The following is a 21,716-nucleotide window of genomic DNA, read 5'->3' on the forward strand; positions in this document are numbered from 1 at the left end:
CGAAGGGCTGCAACGCCGGGGCATGCGGGGCGCCGGGGGTGTGTAGGGAAAGTTCTCGAGCCCCGCGTGGAAAGCACAGGTGTATGCGTGTTCGGGGCTGGACCTGGGCAGGCAGGCTGCGCGGGGACGCTGGGGGCTGGCGCTTGAGGGGGTCTTTCTTTTCTCTAGCACCTTCGGGGAGACACTCTGCTGGGACTCCCGGGTCCAAGGACGCTTCCGCTTAAGGAGGGTGGAGCCCCTCCCCAGACCCTGGCCACCAGGCCTGGGGGGGGGGGGGGTTTCGAGCGCCCCTCCCCCACACCCCGGGATGGCTGGGATGTCCGGGACTCCCCACGCCCTGCGGCCTCAGCTGAGCCTCCCCAGGCCTCCAGGACCCGTGGACCGAGGCGGCGGGGGCACGGGCAGTGGGGGTTGGAGGGCGCAACCCGCCCGCCGCAGGGGGAGGTCTGGTGGGGCGGTGGGGGAGGGGGAGGGTGCGGAGCCTTTGGTGGGCTTGAGCCGTAGCCCCGCAAGCGGGTCAGTTTCCGGCCAAGGCATCAGGTCAGTCCCGAGAAGGGCGGGCGCCAGAGCAGAGGGAGTCAGCGGCGGAGCTCTCCTCTCGTCCAGCGTTCCCCGGCGCCACCGCCACCGCCGTGTCGCCACCGCCGCTGCAGAGTGTCGCTTCTCCGCCGCGCTCCGGCTCCCCGCGCCGCCAGCCGCCTGGGAGCCCGAGCGCCGAGCCCCGGGCGGAGAAGAGGGGCGCGGGCGCGAGAGCCGCGGCGAGGGAGCCGCGAAGGGGGAAGGGGGGGCGGGCGGAGGGAGGAGCAGGGAGAGAGGGAGAAGGGGGAGGGAGGGAGTAGAGCGAGGGAGAGCTGGAGAGAGCGAGAGCAAAGAGCGAGAGCCAGGGAGAGGAGAGGGAGGGAGACGAGAGAAAGACACACGCACGCAGATACACACGGTCACTGGAATTCCATTAGAAAAAAGTGAGACGAGCAAGGGTTAGCGGGAGAAGATTTTTTTTTGTTTGAATCTTTTCTTCGTCTTGGTGCGAAAGAAGCGACTCCGGGCTCTTGTCCTCGAAGCTCCCACCGGATTGTTCCTTGGCGCTAACACCCGTCGGTGGATTTCTCTATTCGCATTTTATTCTGACCCCCACCCTTGCTGCTTCCTTCCAGCCCTTCACTCTCAAATCGCCTCTCCCCCACCTCCCCAGTCCGCTCCTGGGAAGCGCAGGGGAATTGGACCCGCGGAGACTCGCGCCTTCCCGGAGCAGCGGAGGGGAGGACAGAGCGACGACCGGGCTCTCGGCTTGTAAAGCAGATATATCCTCACATACGTGTATATTTCATTTTAGTGGGCAAGAAGGGCGTCGAGAGGCAGCCCACCGCCCTCCTTATCCCCCACCCCAGAGGCGAGAATCGCAGGACTCGGGATCTTCATCGGGTGGACTAGCTTGGGATCTCCGCATTGGATTTGGGGCTGATTATCACTGCTTGGCTATTATTATTGTTGTTGTTATTATTATTTTTTTTACCCAAGGGAGAAAGAAAAAAAAACACAAAAAACTGTGGGATTTATTTAACATGATCTTGGCAAACGTCTTCTGCCTCCTCTTCTTTTTAGGTGAGTACCTGCGGGCGGGGACGAGGAGGGCAGCTTGTCCGCGGGAGTCTGGGGGGCCGCGCGGGGCCGCGCGTTCGGGCGCCGGCAAGAAGCCGGGAACGCGGCGGGCGAGCGGGGCGCGGGCTGGAGACCGGCGGGGAGAGCGCGCCGCGGAGCGAGCCGGGCCCCAGCGCTGCCGAACCGAGCGGGGCCGGGCGGCGAGGATGCGGGCGGAGGGACGCGAACCGCTGCTGGCTGGTTACGAAGGGGCTTGGGAAGGAGACGTGGAACACCCTAACCATCCCCGCACATACGCACGCACACACAGGCACACTCGCTTACTCGCACACAATGCTACTAGCATTCATTTCTCCCAAAATAATGGATTCAAATTGCGGCAACTTGAGAAAAAAAGAATTGCAACTCTTGATTTGGAAGAGAGGAGGGTGGGTGGGGAGAGGCACAGTGTCGCGGAGAGAAACATCATGCCAGTTCCATCTTTCTTGTCGGCTCCCGGATCGACTCGGGCGGACAGCATGGGTTTCTCCAGGAGCTCCTGCTTGGACGTGTGTGGGGGCAGCGATGGCAGCCATCCCCTCACCTGCCAATCAACCTCTGGAAAGTGCATCCCGCTTCCCGCACCCGGAAATCCTTTCCAGTGGCCCCGCTCCCTGGAACACTTTTCAAGTTTCTCCCCACCCTTTGCCCTTCCTGTAGCCCAGACCCAAGCCAGATACCTGGGCCGGAGTGGAGGGTTTGGAGCATCCATTCACTGCCTACCCTTCACCACCTCTGGCCGCGGGGGCACCCTGTAGTTTGCAGGAAGAGGAGGGAGGTCAAAGTTTGCTTCCTTGGATGAAGAAAGAGAGGGATGTTGGAAGAAAGAGATCTGAACAAAGACCAGTGCCCATTCTGTAAGCCCCCTCCTTCAAGGGCAGGGAGGAGGGGCTGCCTGGTGCCCCCAAACCTTGGGCAGTCTCTTTCCCACCCAGAATTCCCAACCTCTCACCCCCTTTTGTGCTATGTGAAATCTCAGTTGCTTGGGAAATAGGTTCAGAGAGAGCATTCTGGGAGTGGAGGTGAGGGAGAAGGTGTTTCTGAGGCCCTGGGCAGACCTGGAGTCCCAGGCAAGGCTGCTGCTCTGGAGAAGGTGCTCCAGAGAGGGAGCTGGGGAATGCATGTGTTGAGGGAGCACACATCTGCTTCAGTGTGGATGCTCTTCCCACCACCCTGGCCTGCGATTAGCCAGTGGTGAGCCAGGCTGCCAGGCTGGGTCCAGAGTGTACCCTTTGCCTCCTGGTGGAGGGGAGAGGGGAAGGCCTGAGGAGGTAGGTGCCTATCTTGGAAAGATTTGGATGGTCTAATAAGTGCTCTCTTGACTTGAACAGGGGATTTGAGTCAATATTGGTTGGGCGCCAGACCCTTTGTCCACCCCCATCCTTTGCCCCTTCCCAGAAACTTCCTAGGGGGCTTGGCCCTGCTCTAGGGCATGGCCTTGGAGGTCCTGCCTTCCTAAGTCTGAGGCAGCTCCTCTCTTGGGTAGGAGAGGGTGTGGGAGGGAGCTGGAGAGGTACTCCAGGCCCATTGTGATCCTGCAGCCCTTCCTGGCTACCCACTGCAAGTGGACTCTCATTCCAAAGGGGTTGTTATAAAACCTGACCTTTTCTCCCACTGCTGGTCTGAAAATCCAGCTTTTTGGGATCAAGAATGAACAGGGCCAAGAAGAAAAGAAAATTATATTTCAGGAAAAGCAACCAAATTGTGCGCTGCTGAGCTGTGTACACCCCAGAGGGGGCTTCTAATGTCCTGGGATAGAAAACAGCAATATGGGCCCCTTAGTCCTGTCTCGGCACAGAACACCATGTTGCAGGCAGGCTTTTTTCAGCTGAGAGGGCTGAGGAGTTGACTTTGTTCTCATGATATAGGTGTGTGAGAGCATGCATGCGTGTGTGTGTGTGTGTGTGTGTGTGTGTGTGTGTGTGTGTTTGCGTGTGTCAGAGATGCACCCTGGACTCTGAGACCCTGGGGGCTGAGTGGTGAGAGGAGGAGTAAGAGCAGGGGGTCAGCAGCCCTTTTGGTCAAAGCCCTTCCCTTGAGATGCCCCTTTCCAAAGCCAGGGCAGGGGAGGGGTTAACTGAGTGACCACAGGATATTGGAAGGCTGTGGGTTAGGCCCACCAAGGAGGAAGGGATACGTTGTTATTAAGGAAACTTCAGCCTCAGGGCCACTTTCCTGGCAAGGATCCTATTGTTGGGAGTTGGTTGGAAATTCCACTTGGGGGAGAGGTTTTGTGGAGCCTGAGACTGGGTAGGCAGTTTCAGTGTGTGAGAGGCACGGTGAAGCATGTTCCCAGGAGCACAGGTCTTCAGTGAGCACCCCCTAAGGTTCTGAGTGAGGTCTTGGAGTAGAGAGGCCTTTCTGGCCAGTCATCCTGACCTCCAGTGTTGATGTGCCCAGGAGGGAGAATGAGCATTCTGGCTGTTGCCAAGATGTTCAGTACAGCTCCACGTAGTCTCTTGGTCCCCCCTTGTCTCTAGAAGCTGTTCCACATGTCTTTTCTTGATGGATCTGAGTTTTTTCCCTGACCTAGAACTTGGGAGCATCTCCAGGGTACCCTCTGACCTTTACTCTTTTGGAATTCCTGGCCCAAGGCTCTCAGTTGCTATTTCTTTCTCTTGCTGGGCTTGATTGGTTCTGGGGGTCGTGACGCCAACTAGAAGAGCCAGGGATAGGTGCAGTCAGAGAGTTTGGTGAGAGGATTCACTGGCTCTCTGCAGAGCATCTTCCTGCCCCAGTCACATGTGCCCGCTGGCAGGATGGGGGAAGCCCTTGCTTTTGGCACAGGAGCCCAGGATTCTGTAAGGATTGTTCCGTGGGGCTCCAGACCCCACCTACCAGGCATGCAGGGTAAGTGCCTTTATTGTCCCAGTCCCCTAGGCCAATGTCCTGACCTTTAAACCTGCCCATAAATGCTCCTTTCTCAGTCTGTCTCTGACAGTGCATCCTCAGGCTCAGTCAAGATAGGAAGGGAGAAAGCTGCTGGGATGTTGGGGTGAAGTCAGTGGAAGTCCCAGGGCTGGGTTATTCTTGAGCAGGCAGGCTGGCTGGCTAGGTGGGGGCAGCAGGTGCAAGTGAGGCTGGGTCAGGTCAGCTGGTTGTGGGTGGCCCACATGCACTGAGTCTTGCTCAGGGACCTAGGAATTTGCTGAAGCCAGGAAATAAAGCTGCTGCCTCTGCTTGGGTGGAGGACACCTCTCCAGCCAGTGCCTGGGCAGATGCCCCCACTCCATGCTGGCTTCTTCTCCGGTCTTGTCTCAGCCTGGCCACAGCCTTCAGCTCTTCCTGTCCTGGGGCAGAGGTATGGTCAATGGGAGAGGTATTATCTTTTGCTCTGGCCTACCCCTTCCTCCTTTACTTCCTTTTCTTGTGGGTGGGTGTCCTCCCTTCCAGCAGCGGTTTCCTTTTCCCTCTGCAGCTGTAGGGAGTGACAGGCTCGTGGTGCAGTGCTCTGCCTCTAGGTGTCGCTCTCTCCCTGTGGTAGCACCCCCCCCCCCCCCCCCCCCCCCCCCCCCCCCCGCGCCCACTGTGAGCAGGGCCTTCTGGGGGAAGGAATGAGAAGTGGCTGTTCTGGATAGGGAATGGGGTAGGGTGTGTGGGGGGGATTCTGAGGAGGGGACTTCTGGCCTAGGATCTTACAATGTTTTGGGCTGGATGGAATGGAGGAGGCCTCCCAGCTCACTCCTGGGTCTTGGAAAAGGCAGTCTTGGCTCTGGTGCACAGAAGAGCTTTTTCTGGGGCAGAATCTGGAGTGAGGGGCTTGGAGAGGACAGGGAGACCAGGGAAATATCTGTGTCTAGAGGAAACCATTTTGGGAGCTTGATTTTGACAGGACCAAGTGAGCCCCTCCCTACCCTTCACTTCTGAATCTTTTTCCCTGAGCCCCTTCCTTCAGAGGCCTGTGGGTTTAGATGCTCTGAGGGTGATGGGTAAGAAAGGTGGCTGAATTCTGCTTGTTCACTTTTGGAGAGGTGAGGCTCCATGTGCAAGGCCAGGGTCTGAGGAGGGAAGCTCTTTCTCTTTTGCAATTGGCTTATTATTTGGCTTTTGGAAAGAAAAAAAAAAAAGGAGAGACAGAGGGGGACAGGGTTTCAGGGGAGGGTGGAAAGAGAGGGAAGAAAGAGAAGAAAATAGTAGATGCTATAGAGAGAGAGCGAGCAAGAGCACAGAGCTATTCAAAGAGTAAAGGTGATGGAGAAATAGACCTTAGGAGGAAGTCAGAGAGAGAAGTGTGTGAGAGAGAGACATGGAAAAGGCCCGTCCGGACACACACACACACACACACACACACACACACACATACACACAGAGGAAATCGAGTTGCTTGTCAGGCTTGCCTGCAGCACTTTCTGTCAGTGGGGCTGGGGTAAAGCTTGTCTACAGAAATCCTGTTTTCAGCTCTCTAGCCAGTGTGCAGTTGGACTGGAAGGTGTGGAGGGTTGGGCCCGGGAGGGGTAGCTGCTCCCTTCCAGGCATGCCTTGCCTCAGGCCACAGGCTCAGGCTTGTCTCTTGGGGTCTTCTCTTAGGGTCTGGGAACTTAGAATGGACAGGTTAGGAGTCTGAGGGATGTTTTCGGCCTGTGTGTGACCTTGAGTTGTTATCTCCCTTCTTTAGGTCTCAGTCCCCCCACCCCCCCAACCCCATGGTAAAATGTGGGGGCTGGTCACTGTGTCTCTAAAGTCCTAACAGACTAGGAAGGTTAAATAATATTCTGCTGCTTTCCCGGCTTAGCCCAGCATGTTGGCTGGACCTCTGGCTGGAACTGAGGTTGATGGAGGTTTGGGCAGCAGGAAAGTGAGGGTCCCCCTCCGCATGCTCAAGCAGGTCCTGCAGCCCCCAGCTCTCTGCTGAGGCTGTGACCTTCTTCTCTGGCCTCTTGGTCTTTTACAGGGTCTGTGGTCTCTCCGAAGGATCTTCTGGCTTTCCCATCCTCTGCTCCTGGGCCCAGGGCTGTGGGGTGACAGGGTGGAATCCGAAGGGAATCTGGTAGAACCAGGGCAGAATGACAGCTCGAATTCTCCTTCTGGTTTGAGGAGGGGTGTTGGTGTCTCGGAGTCCTTTCACAGCTCTTCCTCTGACCGGCTCTGTGGTGGCCTTGGTGTGCTTTGGAGTAAAATGGGTGTGGAGTTTCCCAGAAGGGCGCAAGCCCCCAGGCCTGCATCTTGGGTCTGAGATTATGGCGGCCCTCATTCATGCTTGTCTTCCCTCCCCACCACCCAGACGAGACCCTCCGCTCTTTGGCCAGCCCTTCCTCCCTGCAGGGCCCCGAGCTCCACGGCTGGCGCCCCCCAGTGGACTGCGTCCGGGCCAATGAGCTGTGCGCCGCGGAATCCAACTGCAGCTCCCGCTACCGCACGCTGCGGCAGTGCCTGGCAGGCCGGGACCGCAACACCATGCTGGCCAACAAGGAGTGCCAGGCGGCCCTGGAGGTCCTGCAGGAGAGCCCTCTCTACGACTGCCGCTGCAAGCGGGGCATGAAGAGGGAGCTGCAGTGCTTGCAGATCTACTGGAGTATCCACCTGGGGCTGACCGAGGGTAAGCCCAGCCGGGCCTGGCGGGGGGGTCGGGGGGGGTGGGGGGGTGGGGGTGGGGTGGAGGGATGCGGTGGGATGGGGGTGGTGGGGAGGGCTGCGCAGGGCGGAGGGCGGGGAGGTGGGGCAGGTTCAGGGTAGGACTTGGTAGTGGAGGGAACTGGCAAGCTCTCTGTCGCCCCCTGCCACGGGGGCCTAGAACGCAGAGGAAGTAGGGGTTGTCAGAGTCAGCCTGGAGACATGGAGGAGGAGGGAGAGTGACAGCTGGGAAGGAGACAGGGCCAGGTGGTGGGAGAAGAACGAGGCTGGAGAAAGGAGAGAGTAGGGGTCGGGAGAGGATGGATGGACTGATGGACGAGTGAAGTGGTAACAGAGAAGGGGAGGCTGGGGTACCCAGGCAGATGGAGAAGGGAGGGTGGGTCCTGTGCATGCAGAGCTGTGCTTCCAAGCAAACCAGTCCCTGGGACTCCCTGAAGCCCTGGGTGCTCAGCGAAGGGCAGTCCCATTTCTGTTCTTCCTGCTGCCAGGACACCTGCTCTTCAGGTGGCTTCCTGACTGCAGGGCTGGCCTAGGCACCTTCTATAGGGCTTGGGGCAGTGTGTGGGCAGCAGGCCGCTTCAGGTCCCAAGGTGGCACCTTACCAGCTCCCTCCCCTAACAACCCACTCCACACACCCCCATCCTCCCCTCCGGACTACAGTGTGGGGGATTTGTGTACAGTGCAGGGGGATTGGCCGCCTTGGTTAGACGTTCATTTCTTGATTCAACAACTGTTTATTGAGAGGTTCTCATCTGCCAGGCCTGTGCAACAGTGGAGAACAAGCTGGGGTAGCCTCTGGCTTCTTGGAGCTCAGAGTTTGTGGGGGGATGTAGATAAGTGAGGGGCTTTCTGTCACTTGGTGGTGTGAGTGCTGTCAGAAAGCACTGGTGCTGTGGTAGCCCAAGGCAGCCTCTTATGAAATCTACAGAGTCTTCCTGGAAGAGGCAGCCTTTGATCTGAGACTAAGGAGTGAGCTGCAGTTACACAGTGGGGGGAGGGAGGAATGTGGGGAGAGTGTGGGAAGTGGAGGGGAGCTTGGGCAAAGACTCCCAGAAGGGAGTTGCCGGTCTGCAAGTGACTTAGTGTAGTAAGGTGGGGGGTTGGAAGTGGGGATGGGGTGAGGAGAGGGGAGGGATGTGGGACCTGGAGGGCAGCAGCTTGGCCAGCTGGCCAAGGACAGTGGCAGGAAAGAGGGAGGAGGGTTCAAGAGCTATTTAGGAGGTGGAATCAACAGGTCTTGGTGAAGAGATAGGACTCGAGGAGGGCAGTTTTCTCTTTTGGGCAACTGGGTTGGTTCATAAGAAGCAGCCAAGGGGGGAGAGCAGGGAGATGATTCCTTTATTTTGGGGCACATGGCTCTCACTGGCCATGCCCTGCACACAGCTGGAGTCCAGGTGGGGAAGTGGCACTGGACATGGAGATTGAGGAGCCACCATTAGCCTGTAGGTGTGACTGGGGCCATGGGAGTGGGTGTACACACACTGAGAGGAGGGCAGGGACAGAGCCTTCAGGACCCCCAGCATTTAAAGATGTGCCAGCAGGGGAGGGAGAGGGACCTGCAGAGGTTGGGGGGAGGTGTTGGGAGAGAGGTGGGAGGTACATCAAGAAACCTGGGGAGGAGAGAGGGTCCACAGTCTCTAGGACATGTCCCTCATGCCTTTGGGGTGAGCATTGTAGGTGGTCGCTGGGAGCAGAAGCCTGGTTAGGGAGTGAACAGGAGCTGGGGGCTGGGAGTGGTGACTGTGGATGTCTTCTAGAACTTTGGTGTGAAGAGGAGAGGAGAACAAAGGATGACTTCTTTTGTAAGAGGTGAGAGGGTGGAGCAGCTTGAATTCTAAGGTAGACTGGGAGTGATAGGGATGTCGAGGTGAAGAGAGAGGGCTGCACTGTGGAACAGTGCCCTTGATTAGCCTCGGATGGAGGAGCAGGGTGCTGGAGCGAAGGAGGAAACTGGGATCGGGTGTGAGGCTGGAGAAAGGGATTCCTGACCAGTGGCCAAGATGGTTCCAATCCGCCTTGAATTTGGAAGTAAACCGGGCATGTAATTATGAACAGTGTTACCACCATTAATAGCAAAGTAATTCCTCATGTGTAGGTCTCCTGTTCCTAGTAGCTTCGAGTCCTAGAACTAGAAGTGAGCAGAGAGGGAAACACCGCCACAAAGTGCGTGATGTTTATTCTCTGCAAGGCAAGGAGCGGTCTTCACCCGGAGGATGCCTCTGTAGTGCGTGAAAACTGAGGTTCCTAATTCAACAGCTGGCTTGTTTAGTTTCTTGTTTTCTTTCCCATGGCCTTCAGTCTCAACCCAAGGGAGGCTGGGTGGCACTTGGGGGTGGGCTTGTTGAGGGCTTGCAGGATGGGCTTGTTGAGGGCTTGTAGGACGGATGCACTGGGGAGGGGACAGAAGAACTGCCAGCTGGAAGAGCCAGGTGGGCCACCTGAGGGCCACCGGAATGGCTCTCTCTGGCATCACCGTGTCAGAACACCAAGAACCTTCCTGATCGCAGCCAGGCAGTGAGGCATTTGGATGATAGCAGTGTGCGTTCTGTGTATTTATGCTGCATCCTGCCATGTGGTCTTCAAGGCCCTTTCAACCCAGGAATGTCAGCCTGGAGAGGCGTGAGCTGGCTTGTTGGTTCCCTTACCAGGCAAACGTCTGTGTAGCCCCGACTGTGTGCTCCAGAAGGTGAGAACACAGATTCAGCCATGGTCCCTGTGCTGGCAAGCATACAGGCTAGGAGACCCCTCCTGTGGGCCAACTCTGGAAAAGTAGACTCCCTGCTTTTCTCCTTCCTCAAAACCTACCCTGCCCCAATTCTTGGCTGTTAGTAGTCAGAGGTATTTTCTGCCCACGGTTGGCCAGGGAAAGCTGAGAGGCCTTTTAACAGCAGGTAATGTTCCTGTGAGTGACAGGATCCACCTGAGGGTTAATTATTCATGGTGTGGGATGAGTGGTCTCCCTGGGGGAGGCTGTAAGCACTTCCTCCCTATTCTTTAATAACACTTAATAACCCGGCTTGGGCCTGGGGCGGGGTGGGGGATTGTGGAGTGGAGAGATCTGTGTGGGTTTGGACTTTGATTGTGGCTTCTCCTTGGTCCTGGCTGGTGGGTGCGATTCCTCTCTTCTCCCTCCACCTGAGGCTGAGCTGTGCCTAGTCTGAGGTCCTTAGCAGTGGACAGAGCTGGCGGTGGCAGGACTGTGGCCTCTGCTCAGGTCCTAGATGGTCCCAACTGCAAAGACCTAGAGATCATTCCATCCCGCTCCCACTTTGGTGGGGAAGCTGAGGTGCAGGGAGGGGGGCTGGTGGGACCAGCCCCCCCCAGGACTCCTTATCCAGGCCCCTTTCCAGCTGCCCTGGAGAGATCCTGTGGTCTTGGGCTCATCTTCCCTTTCTGTCACACCACCACAACCAACAGTATCTTACATGGTGGCACTGTCACTGTTGGTTGGCTGCATGGGGGACTTGAGACCACTTCTTGACTTCTCCAAAAGTGGCACTAAAGTTTGAGGTCATTCTGCTCCTTCAGATGTGAAGAGCAAAGGCCTCTCCCAGGTCATGGCCCAGGAATGTGACATCCTAGATCTAGTTTAATCTGGTTGCCAGGATGCCCGTGTGGCCAGGTCTCTGATTTCCCACTGGTGAATTCTGCCACAGGAACAGGCAGCATGGGTTGACTTAAATAGGATGGACCTTTTCCAGCCAGTCCTGGAAGAGGCTGTTTTCCCCAAGAGATTCCACCCCCGCCCATCCCGCCCCCAGTCAGTCATACTAGCTGATCTATACCCGCGGGCCTAGCTTTGCCAGATACGGGAGGGAAGGACCTGGTCTGGGGGAGCAGTCTGGCTGGCATAAGACTGACTCTAAAAAGTTAAACAGCAGCGCTACTTGTGTAAGAACAGTTTGGTTCAATAACACTTTTACTTTTGGAGACAGTATTCATAATGTTTAAGTACTTGGACTCTGGAGTCAGCTGCCTGGGTTTGAAACCTGGCACTTACCAGCTGTGTGACCTTGGGCCAGTTTCTTAACGTCTCTGTACCCAGTTCTTTATCAATAAAACAAAGGGTAGTGCCTATCTCATAGACGAGAGAATTAAATGAGTTAGTACACCTAAAGCACTTTCAATGGTGCTGGTACATAGAAGGCTTAGTGTAACATCATTTTTATTACAAAAAGCTCTTGTATTATTTGGCCCTAACAAATAGCAATGGCTGGTAACCCCACCACCGGGAGTTTCTCCAGTGTCTGTGGGTAGAGTGGAGTTTGCTGAGATGGTACAGCCCTGTGACAGTCCAGGGGGAAGGTGGGATTGGGACTGGCCTGAAAGAATAACGTTTGGATAGTAAGATACCACTTGGGCACCCATTGTGTGTAACGCATTTGCTGGGTGTTGCAGGGCATGAGGGTATAGGGTAAAGTGAAGGGTGGAGGACATTTCTCCAGGGAGAGAATGAACATCTGGGGAATCTGTACCATTTTTGGGGGGTCTGCCAGATATAGCAGACAGATGCCTTTCTCTGTGAACCAGCAGAGGGCTGGACAAGCCTGGAGTGCTAGCCTCTGGGTGACCTCATGGGCCTGGCTGAATGCGCCCTTTACAGGCAGATTCCAAGCCCCCTCTTCTGGATGGCTGGCACCTTCCTGCAGGTGGCCCCCATGGATACCACCCCACATGTACTCTTCTTTAGATGCTGGGCCCTGGGTGGTTAGGAAATCAATGTGTGAAGCTGTGGGTCATCACCTGTCTCCCCCGCCCCTTCAACACAAACACGCAGTCTGAGTGATTACCCATTGATTTCTCCTCACAGTAGTCTCAAGAGGATATTTCCTCTCCTGCCGAGGTTTTGGCAAAGGGCGGGAGTCCCCATGAGGAGGTGGTGGGTCTCCAGGGCATCCCTGTGCCATTTATCTCCTGTCACTCGCTTGTTTTTCCATTCACTGAATCTCTGATGCACCCAGAAGCCTCGAGGAGAAGTCTGAGAAGCCATCAGGTGGCAGGGAGTCAGTCAGACAAGCTGGGGATCAGGATTCCACTGAGAAGACCTTCAGCCCTATCATGGTGACATGATGGGAAGCAAAGAGGAAGTTCTCTGCCCTTACGTGGCCTGGGCAGAGCCAACCTAGTGTGACGAGAGACAATGCTGGTGTGAGGGTCAGGGGACCAGAGTCTAGTCTAGCTCTGTCGTGAGTAGCTGTGTGATCTCAGTCAGGTTGCTTCACCTCCCTGGCCCACCTCAGGGTCCTCGCTTGTGAAATGAGGAAGTTGCACTGAATGACTTTGGAGGGACTTTGGCTTCAAATCCTGTGATTTGAAGGCAAATCCTGTGCCTTCCATGGGCACCTCCTCAGTGCCTTCTTTCAAGAAGCATTTGGAAGGCCTTAGAAAGGGCTGGACATGCAGGGAGGTCAGTAGAGGAGAGTATTGACAGTACTGACCTGCTGTGGGGACTTCTCTAATTGGTGAGAAAGAACTTACCTGTGTGAAATGCTCACCGTTTCATTCATAACTTGCTCTCGTCTAGTCCTGTAGGAAGGGTGGGCCTGTGCCTGACACTGGTTCTCTCTTCCAGGTGAAGAGTTCTATGAAGCCTCACCCTATGAGCCGGTGACCTCCCGCCTCTCGGATATCTTCAGGCTTGCTTCAATCTTCTCAGGTAAGTGGGCTCTTGCTGGGGCCTCCCAGTCCTCCTAGGTGCCCTGGCCTTCAGTTGGCTCTGCCTTCCACTGGCAAGCCCCTTACTGCTTCTGAGCTTTGGGTCCTCATCTGTAAAAGAGGAAACCATAACAGCCACCCCCAAGGTTGTGTGTGGAGTGGTGGAACGAGCCCACCATGCAGTAGGTCTTGAATCTGAAACCTGGTGTCACTCTCCTAGTTTGTTATTGGTCTTGCCCTCCTGGGTCCTTCTTTCTAATTCCCAACTCTTCCACTTTGGAATTCTACTTTGGTCAAGTTGCTCAACTTTTCTGTGCCTCAGTTTCCTCAGTTGTGCAGTGGAACAATACCTACCTTGGATTGTCATGATGTCCAAATGAGTCGATGGTTGTAAAGTGCTCAGCGAGCTGCTGGGCAGCACAGCACGGGTCCCAGCTAGGAATTATTAGCTGTGGTTGGTGGCGGTAGTATCACTATTATCGATTCTGCTCTGGGATTCTCCTTCCTCGAGGGGTCTTCTTCTTGAACTCCACTGTGAAGCCTCTGGTTCTCTGGTGCTTGGCCTCCCCCAGGAAGTGAGAAGAACTGTGTTAAGCTCTAGCTTTGCTTGCTATGGTCCTTGGGTAGGAGTCCGATGAGTTTGTTGGTTCTTTCTTCCTGGCCTGTTCCTTCTGGCCTCTGGGAGACCTGTGGGCCCAGGGCAGCTGCTCCTGCTCAGGCACTGGTAGGTGGGGGCCTTCCAGTCTTGGGAACTGCTCTGTGGGGGCTGGGGGTGAGCTCCTCCTGGAGCCACCACTGGTGCTTAAAGGTGGCCAGGCAGGCTGTTACAGGACAAGGCTGCAGGCCTCAGGTTTCTAGGAAGTTTTGTGGCAGAATGTGAAGGCTCCTGAAGTTTCTTTTGCTCTAAACCATTCTCAATGGCAGCACCACTGACATTTTGACCTGGATAATTCTCTCCTGTGGGAAGGGCTGTCCTGTGCACTGTAGGATATTTAGCAGTGTCCCTGCCTCTACCCTTTGGATGCCAGTAGCAGCCCACTGAGTCGTGACAACCAAAAATGTCTCCAGACATTGCCAAATGCCTCTTGGGGGCACAACTTTAGTGTTGTAGAGAAGCAGTACTCTAAACTGTGAAATGAAAGACTTTCCAGTAAGACCCTAAACCCTTTCAAATGAAGAATTCTCTAGGAGAGTGTTTCTCAAACTTTCTTTTTCCATTATGGCTCCGCTAAGGAGAAAAGCAATTCTCTGTAGAGACATACTGTCTTAGTCTGCTTTGGCTGCCATAACAAAATACCATAGACTGGGGAGCTTAAACAACGGAAATTTATTATCTCATAGTTCTGGAGGCTGGAAGTTTAAGATCAAGGGCTGGCAGGGTTTGGTTTCTGGTGAGAGCTCCTTTCCTGGCTTGCAGATGGCCACCTTCTCACTGTGTCCTCACAGGGTGGGGTGGCGGTAGGGTAAGAAAGAGGGAGCGGGGTTGAGAGAGAGAGAGAGAGAGAGAGAGAGAGAGAGAGAAAGCTCTTCTTTTTCTTATGACGACACCAGTTCTATTATGGCTCTACCACCTCACCTTTATGACCTCATTTAACCTTAATTACCTCCTAAAAGCTCTGTTTGCAAGTATAGTCACATTGGAGGTTAGGATTTCAGCATATGAATTTGGTGGGCACAATTTGGTCCATAGCAAGTGCCAAGGAATACCTGCTTTTTTTTTTTTTTTTTTTTTGCCTGCCCAGGAACCGATTTTTGCTCGGTTGGGGGTGATACTCTCCGCTCCCATTGAGAATACATGCTCTAAGGGATTGAGATGGGAAGATACCTATATACCTGGTGGGAGAAATCCTGGAACTCCATCAGAAAGGAGGCACTGGCCAAAGGGTGACCGTCTAGATATACCCTTGGGCCCTGGTGGTGGTTGGGGGTGGTGGTGAATGAATTGGAGACTTCAGAGCCGATCCTGGTTAGTTTTGGATAGAAATCCACCTTTGGCCACTCCTTTTGAGACAGTTTTGGGGCTCAGGTGCAGGTTGAGAATATCATCAGCAGGTGATGATGGAGTAGGGATGCCTTGCAGCCCTGATGTAACCATTCCCCACCCTGCCAGCTGAGCACTACTACATGGGTGGGAGTCATTGGGTTTATCTCCAACAAAGAAATAGTTTTGACTTGTGCCCTGAAGGATGAAGGTCAGAGGTCTGCTTCCCAGACTCACACTAAACATCTTTCTAGCAGAAAATCTTTATGCGATGGGTGTGATACTCTGCAGGACAAGGACATTGACAAGACAAATGAGGAAATTATTGGGTTTCAGCTCACTGAATCAGCTTTCTTTACTTCCCAGGTGAAACTGGGTCCCACATGACCCTGGATCCCTGGGCTCTGGGGCCCACTCCCCATAGAGTGGAGGGGTGCCTTGGGGGTCTTGGCAGCTCCCCCCTCATTGCTCCTGTTGACCCCTCTCCACCAGAGTAGCTGCAGAGATGGTGCATGGGTGGCCCTGTTGGAGAAACTTGGGCACATAACTGGGTGGAGGGCCCTGGCCAGGCCATTGAGAAACTAAGTGGGCCAGGGTGGGGTACACAGCAGAAGGAAGGCTGGATGGGGGGCTGGGAGGCCCGGGTACCACTACATTCTCTGACCCAAATTAACTGAGGGGCTTTGGGCAGGTCACTTCCCTGCTGCAGACCTTATGTTTCATTTTGGAAGAAGGAAGACCTAACCTTAGAGCAGGGCTCCCTAATTTTTTCCCACCAAGGCACACAGACAGTGTATTGCCTGGCATTCTAGGGTGAGCAGAGCATCTTGGAGCTCAGGGGAACATGGGCCCCTGTCTGGCTGCCCTGTAGGGTCAGTATCTGGGCACATATGTCACCTGCCTGTGGCTTGCTAGCTGGGAAGGCCTGGCCTGTGGGACCCAAGATCTGTACTGGCGCTTTAGGATGATAAGGCTGCCACCCTGTAGGACTGTATGGAGCCCTTCTCCAATTCTACACACCCATATTTGACTGTGCATTGCCTCTTCCATCATCTGTGTGGAAAGGCTGTGAGTGGGGAGCATGGGGTCTTTGTGGCCCTTCTCTACACCATGATACCCCCAATCAGGGCCCTAGGAACTCAGAAAAGGGTGCTCCTGTATCTTTGGGGCTGAGTTGCCACTATATCCTTAACATCTACTGCCTAAGAATTTGGGTCCCTGTCATTGGGTCCTCCTGGAACATGTGTTCTTTATCTCTGACCTCCTCTGTCTGTTTGGTTTTTAGAAAGTCCTTCTGGGATTCTCTTGGCAAAAAAGCTGCCAGGATTCCTCTAGCACTCTCTGATGCCAGAGGCCCTGGGGTAAAGGCAAACCTCCCCTCTGATCTGCCTAGTTCAAAGACTAGGCTTAGGGTTAGGGTCAGTGACTGGGAGTAGGATTACTGGTGTCCCGATAGCCCTGAATCTAAGGCCAGGAGGAGAGCAGTCTGGCTGTGCCCCGAACCATGGCCACAGTGATGTTTGAGGCATCCAGGTGGGAAGGGAGTGCTCATGGAGAACTGAGGTTTTTCCTGTTTCTAGCAATTCAGCTGCCCTTGCAAGCATAAAATGGAGTGTTTAGGGAGTTAGTCCAGTGCACAAAAAGTGTGGGCCTTGAAATGGTAGTCCAGGGTTTGAATCTTGACCTGAACACTTTTAATTTTTTTATTTTGAGAGGGGAAGGGGGGGGAGAGGGACAGATAGGGAGAGAGAGACAATCTTAAGCAGGCCCCATCCTGAGCATGGAGCCAGATGCAGGGCTTGGTCCCATGACCCTGGGATTCTGACCTGAGCCAAAATCAAGAGTCAGATGCTCAACGGACTGAGTCACCCAGGTGCCCCACCAACCTAGCCACTTAGGGGAGTGTGATCTTGGGCCTCATTGGGCCTTCTTGAGCTGTAGTGCCTATGTTTGTAAAATGGGAACGTGATACCTACCGACAGGGTTGATATAGAGGATTCACCGAGAATGGATGTAGGGTAACAGAATTAGTCATCCCCTCTTTGCTGAGGATGTTTAGTAGGGGACAGGGTGTTTGGGGAGCTGAAGGTGAGAGTCCCTCCATTCCTGGGTGTGACCCTGTGAATACTGAATACCAGCTGGTCGCATCTGGGGTTGCAGGAGAGGATGGAACATGTGAAGAGAAGAAGAGCTTCTTAAGGGAAGGAGAGATCATTCAGGCAGAGAGAGGTTGTGGAAGGGTTCCATGGAGAGTGAGGGAAGTGGTACCTCTTTGTCCACATGGAGGGAGGCCCTCACTGTGAGGGGCAAGGGCCTGGGAGGCCCAGGCAGTGGTTTCCCTCGCAGTCACGGGCCTTGCCTCAGGGACAGGCTGTGCATTCCTGGTGCGGGACGGGGCCTCCAGGGCCTCCATCCCATGCAGGCCTTAGCAGATGCATGCGTGTGGAGCATATTTATGCAAACCTGTCTTTTCTGTAGCTATAAAGGAACTCAGAGATCACCTAGGCCCACCTCTTCCCCTGACAGAAAAGGAAGCTGAGACCATAAGAACTGGGACAGACTGGATTGGGATTCAAGTCCTTGCTCCCACCCCTGTGCAGCGTCTGCCTCAGGCAGGTGCCTCTAAGCCCTGGTTTCTTCTTACACAGCAAGGGGCTGATGGAAACACCTACCTTCTAATTTTTGTTGGGACTAAATGAGATACTGCAGGTAAATCCTTACCCAGAGCTGGGGCATATTGCACTACAATATTTAAAACTTATTATGGAGTGATTTCTCTAAGGGCAATATGGCAGGCTATGGCAGGGCTGGCCTGGAAGCTTGCATTTGGGAAATGGTTGCAAGCCTTTTGGTGACATGAGGCTGCCTCCCACCCACGATAGTGCTTGGTGGGGGCTGGAGTGGGAGGTGACTGGGCAATTTTCAGGGCAAGTAGGACCTGGGGGCTCCTGCTGAGCCACCCTGGCCTTGTTGAGCTACACTGTGGAGGGATGGGGATACGTGGAGGCTGGCAAAACATCTGGGTCTGGGACCTTTTGTGGGTTGGAGGAAGAAGCTGTGGGCGGCGTCTGCCTCAGTTGGCCAGTAAGCCTCTGGGGTGGGCAGTCTTGCTTGGGTGGGGGCAGGAAAGGCCTAAGGATGTTCTTGTTTTAGGCTCCAGTGGCCCTTTTTTGGGGGCTCAGGAGTGGAGGGAACCCTGTCCCTGCCCAGAACCTGGCGGGTGGCCCCTGACAGATGAACGCCACCACACTCTGACATGTTGTGATTGTGGGTGTTGGTCTCTGTGTCTACACATCCATGCCTGTCTGGGGGTGCCTAGCACTGTGCTGTGCTCCTACTACATATCCATAGAGGATAGACTAGTGGGTGGGCCTAGACTAGTGGGTGGGCCTGCTAGACCTAATTTGAATCTTGGCCTTGCCCTACCAGCTGGGAGACCACAGGGCGGGTCACTTGACCTTTCTGGACCTCATTTACTGACCTGTAAGATGGAGTGGCTGGGCCTGCCTGGTGAGGATTGGTGGGGACACATGCACGGTTCCTCATGTGGTACTGGGGCACCTTAGATGGTGGCCAAGGGCAGCACTGTTGAGGGCTGGAGGGAACTAATGGCTTAGTGTGGGGTGTTAGACCGGACAAGGAAAGGTGATGAAGAGGGCCAAGCAAGTCTGAGGGGGCCTGTGTGTGCTGCATCTTAGGAGTATCTGAGGTTTACAGAAGGGCGGGTTGCTCATAAGTGCTTCATGGGAGAGATGGGGTGGGGACCGACATGTTTTGTTCAGTAAACATTGAGCTCTCTGTGTTCCTGATACTGCGTCAGACACTGCTTTAGAGTGACTCAGACTCATGTCCTCACTGTCTACTGGGGTAGGCAGACACCCACTTAGACACCCATGAGGAGGCTTATTGTTGGTGGCAGTGTGGACCAAGTGCTGCCGTGAGAGTTCAAGTATCCTGGGGAAATCAGGAAAGTCTTGGAAGAGGAGACATGGGGGCCTGGGAATGCCATTCTTGGTAGTGTCATGGCCTAGAGGGAGGCCTGGCTCACCTGGAATGATGAAGGAACCACACATCTTCTGGGCCTGGTGGGCTCTGAGAACAGTGAATACAGACCCTTGTGGCAGATGGGAGATTGGCCTCTCTGGGGTCTCTTCCCTTGGGACTCCTGCCCCAGACTTCTCCTGGATGGAGCTGTGCATGACTGCTTGGCAAGGGAGCCTGGGTCCCTGGGGAAGGGCTAAGCTGCCCTTGGATGAGGGAGAGGCTTAGTACTGGGCTCCAGAGCCAGTCCCCTGTGAAGGTTGCCTCAGTGGCCATAATGGGGCCTGACCCAGCTCTGCTGGGTGCCTAGGGAGGCCTGTTCCCTTCCCCCGCTCCTCTGAGGGGGGGCCTGAGCCTTCGTGTCACCAGTCCCTCCTCCCTTCGTGTTGCTTAGCAGGGATGGGTGAGCCAGGGTGTTGTTACTGGCTCAGCCTCAGCCTGTGGGCTGGTGCCTCTCAGAAACCCCCTTCTGAGGCAGCCCCTGTGAGGTTGTAGTAGGGGAGGTTTGGGGATAGCAGGGGAGGAACTGAAGGAACAGGCAGCCTCTCTCCCTGCCCCTCTGCATGGTGGCTTAGGTGATAAACTGCTTATCCTCAGGTTGTCTCCCTGAGCCGAATGCAGAAGTGTGTTATTTAAATTTCAAAATCACATTTTTCTTCTAACAGCTGTCAGAGTCTCTGAGTGTCAACGAAAATTGGGCTTTAGCCGCAGCTCTGTCACCTCTTACACCTTCCCTTTCGGGAAGAATTCATCTGGTGGCCAGGGAGAGCTGGTGTGGGGTGGGGCAGACGGGGACTGTGGGGACAGGGAGAGGGGAGGTGACTAGGTGGATGGGGTCGGGTGAGCAGTGACTCCGGCCATGCTGAGCAGCAGGTGGGAACACCTGGGAGGAAGCCAGCCTTCCCATCAAGGGGTGCCAAGGCGTTTCCCCCTTGTGTTTCATTTCTTCCCCTCTCCTATCAGTGCTGGTGACTCGGGCTCCTGTCAGTGGGTGGGAGGATTTGCTTGTACTAAGGTTTCAGCGGGGTGTTGGTGACTTCATGTTTCATTGCCTTTGTGTCCAAAGAAGAAGGTGAGAAGGAAAGAAAGAATGAGTAGAACAGGAGAGAACAAAGTTTAACCCCAAGGAAAGGCTTTGTAATGGTAAAATTTGACATGTCATGGTTGGGACAAGGTTTTTGGGGTGAAGACATTTTCTGGTACTTCTAAAACAGTATCTCCCAGGGGCACCTACTTGCTTCCCCTTGGGTATATAAGCCAGGCGCTGCCAGCAGTGGGGATGTGGGGTGGTTCTGGGCCGGGTCTCTGCTCTTCAGAGGCTCTCAGATGGCTCTGCAAGGTTCTGTCTCCCTCTCCACCCCCTGAGCACGCTCCTGGCTTAGCCATGAACTATACTCACCTGATTTATCCTGGTGGAAGGCAGGTTTTGGGTAACTGCCCTGGGAATGCCTCTTCCAACCATATCTGTTGATGCACTCCTTTAACCCCTAGGCTGTTGAAAGAAAGGAACAGGTCTGACTGGGGTCAGAGTGTGTGGAGGGAGGTGTGTGTGTGTGTGCGTGTGCGCATGTGCACTGTGAGCCTGTTATGTCTTTGTGGAGTGGAATGTGTGTATGAATTGGTATGTGTATGTATGTGTGGGGTGGTATGTGTGTGTGAGGTGGTGTGTGTGTGTGTGTGTGTGTGTGTGTGTGTGTGTTGTGCCTGAGTGGGAATGAAAAAGTGGAGGGGGTGATGTGGCCCTTCTGTCAGGGGAACAATCACTGCCCTCAGCCCTCTTTTCTACCTCCTAGGGAAGCCCTGAGAACACTGGTGCAGGGGTGAATACAGAGGGACATTAGAGGATGGGAAGGCTATCTTCACGTGATTAACAAAAATAATTAGTGGACTAAACCTCTGTATGTGTATTTTGGGGCTTCCTACAGTATGGAGGTTATGTCATCTTCTGGATGCTTCCGTCCCCTCCTGCAGAAGCAATGTGTATGTGAATTCATTCTTTAGACTCCAGGAAAATCCCTTGGGTGCTGTGCCCTGTTCTAGGTGCTGGGGAAATGTCAGTGAACAAACAAGGCAAGGGAGACTGTTGCTCTTATGGAGCTTATTTCGATTAGCCTGAGACAGAGAAAAACAGAAAACAAGCCAACAAACAAATTAACAGCAACAACAGAAAGATAGTGCTGAATGGCATGCAAGGATTAAATAGGAGGACAGGACAGAGGTGGCTGGTGGGTCATCCAGATTGGGAATGCCAAAATCTGACTCCCTGGAAGGATCCAGCCATGGGAAGTCTGTGGAATGGCAGAGAGCGCATCTAGGGAAAGGTCCCCAGGGCAGGACACTGTGAGGGAGGGTGGGGCCTGGGACCCAGCAAGTGAGGTGGAGGTGGTGGTTTGGGAGGTTGGTCACCTAGGCAGGCAGGGGCCAGATCACTGGGATGCTGAAGGCAAGTTAAGGACTGTGGATTTCATTTTAAGAGTGATGAGAAACCTCAGTATGAGTTATGCTTTTTTTAAAAAATTTTTTTTAACGTTTATTTATTTTTGAGACAGAGAGAGACAGAGCATGAACGGGGGAGGGGCAGAGAGAGAGGGAGACACAGAATCAGAAGCAGGCTCCAGGCTCTGAGACATCAGCCCAGAGCCCGACACGGGGCTCGAACTCATGGACTGCGAGATAGTGACCTGAGCTGAAGTCGGACGCTTAACCGACTGAGCCACCCAGGCGCCCCGAGTTATGCTTTTGAAAAGCTTACTCTTGCGCTGTGACAGAGTGGATCATGGGGCAGGGAGGGGCATAGGCAGCGGTGGGAGCAAGAGAGCAGTTAGAGGCT

General features: G+C 54.6%; 1 protein-coding gene across 3 annotated transcripts in view; it reads left to right on the forward strand.

The window, feature by feature from the left end:
* The first annotated feature begins 846 nt into the window (after positions 1-846).
* The window catches only part of GFRA2 (GDNF family receptor alpha 2), an 85,313-nt gene continuing 64,443 nt past the window's right edge, over positions 847-21,716 (forward strand). The window contains exons 1-3 of one of the 3 annotated variants that reach the window (XM_043562402.1): positions 847-1,602; positions 6,860-7,174; positions 12,782-12,865. In XM_043562402.1, coding sequence (XP_043418337.1) covers positions 1,563-1,602; positions 6,860-7,174; positions 12,782-12,865 — 439 coding nt within the window. In that variant the 5' untranslated portion in view covers positions 847-1,562. The remainder of the gene's footprint in view (positions 1,603-6,859; positions 7,175-12,781; positions 12,866-21,716) is intronic. The other 2 variants (XM_043562408.1, XM_043562414.1) reach the window with 2 other exon arrangements.

The sequence above is a fragment of the Prionailurus bengalensis genome, chromosome B1, assembly GCF_016509475.1.
Source record: "Prionailurus bengalensis isolate Pbe53 chromosome B1, Fcat_Pben_1.1_paternal_pri, whole genome shotgun sequence".
Classification (NCBI taxonomy): domain Eukaryota; kingdom Metazoa; phylum Chordata; class Mammalia; order Carnivora; family Felidae; genus Prionailurus; species Prionailurus bengalensis.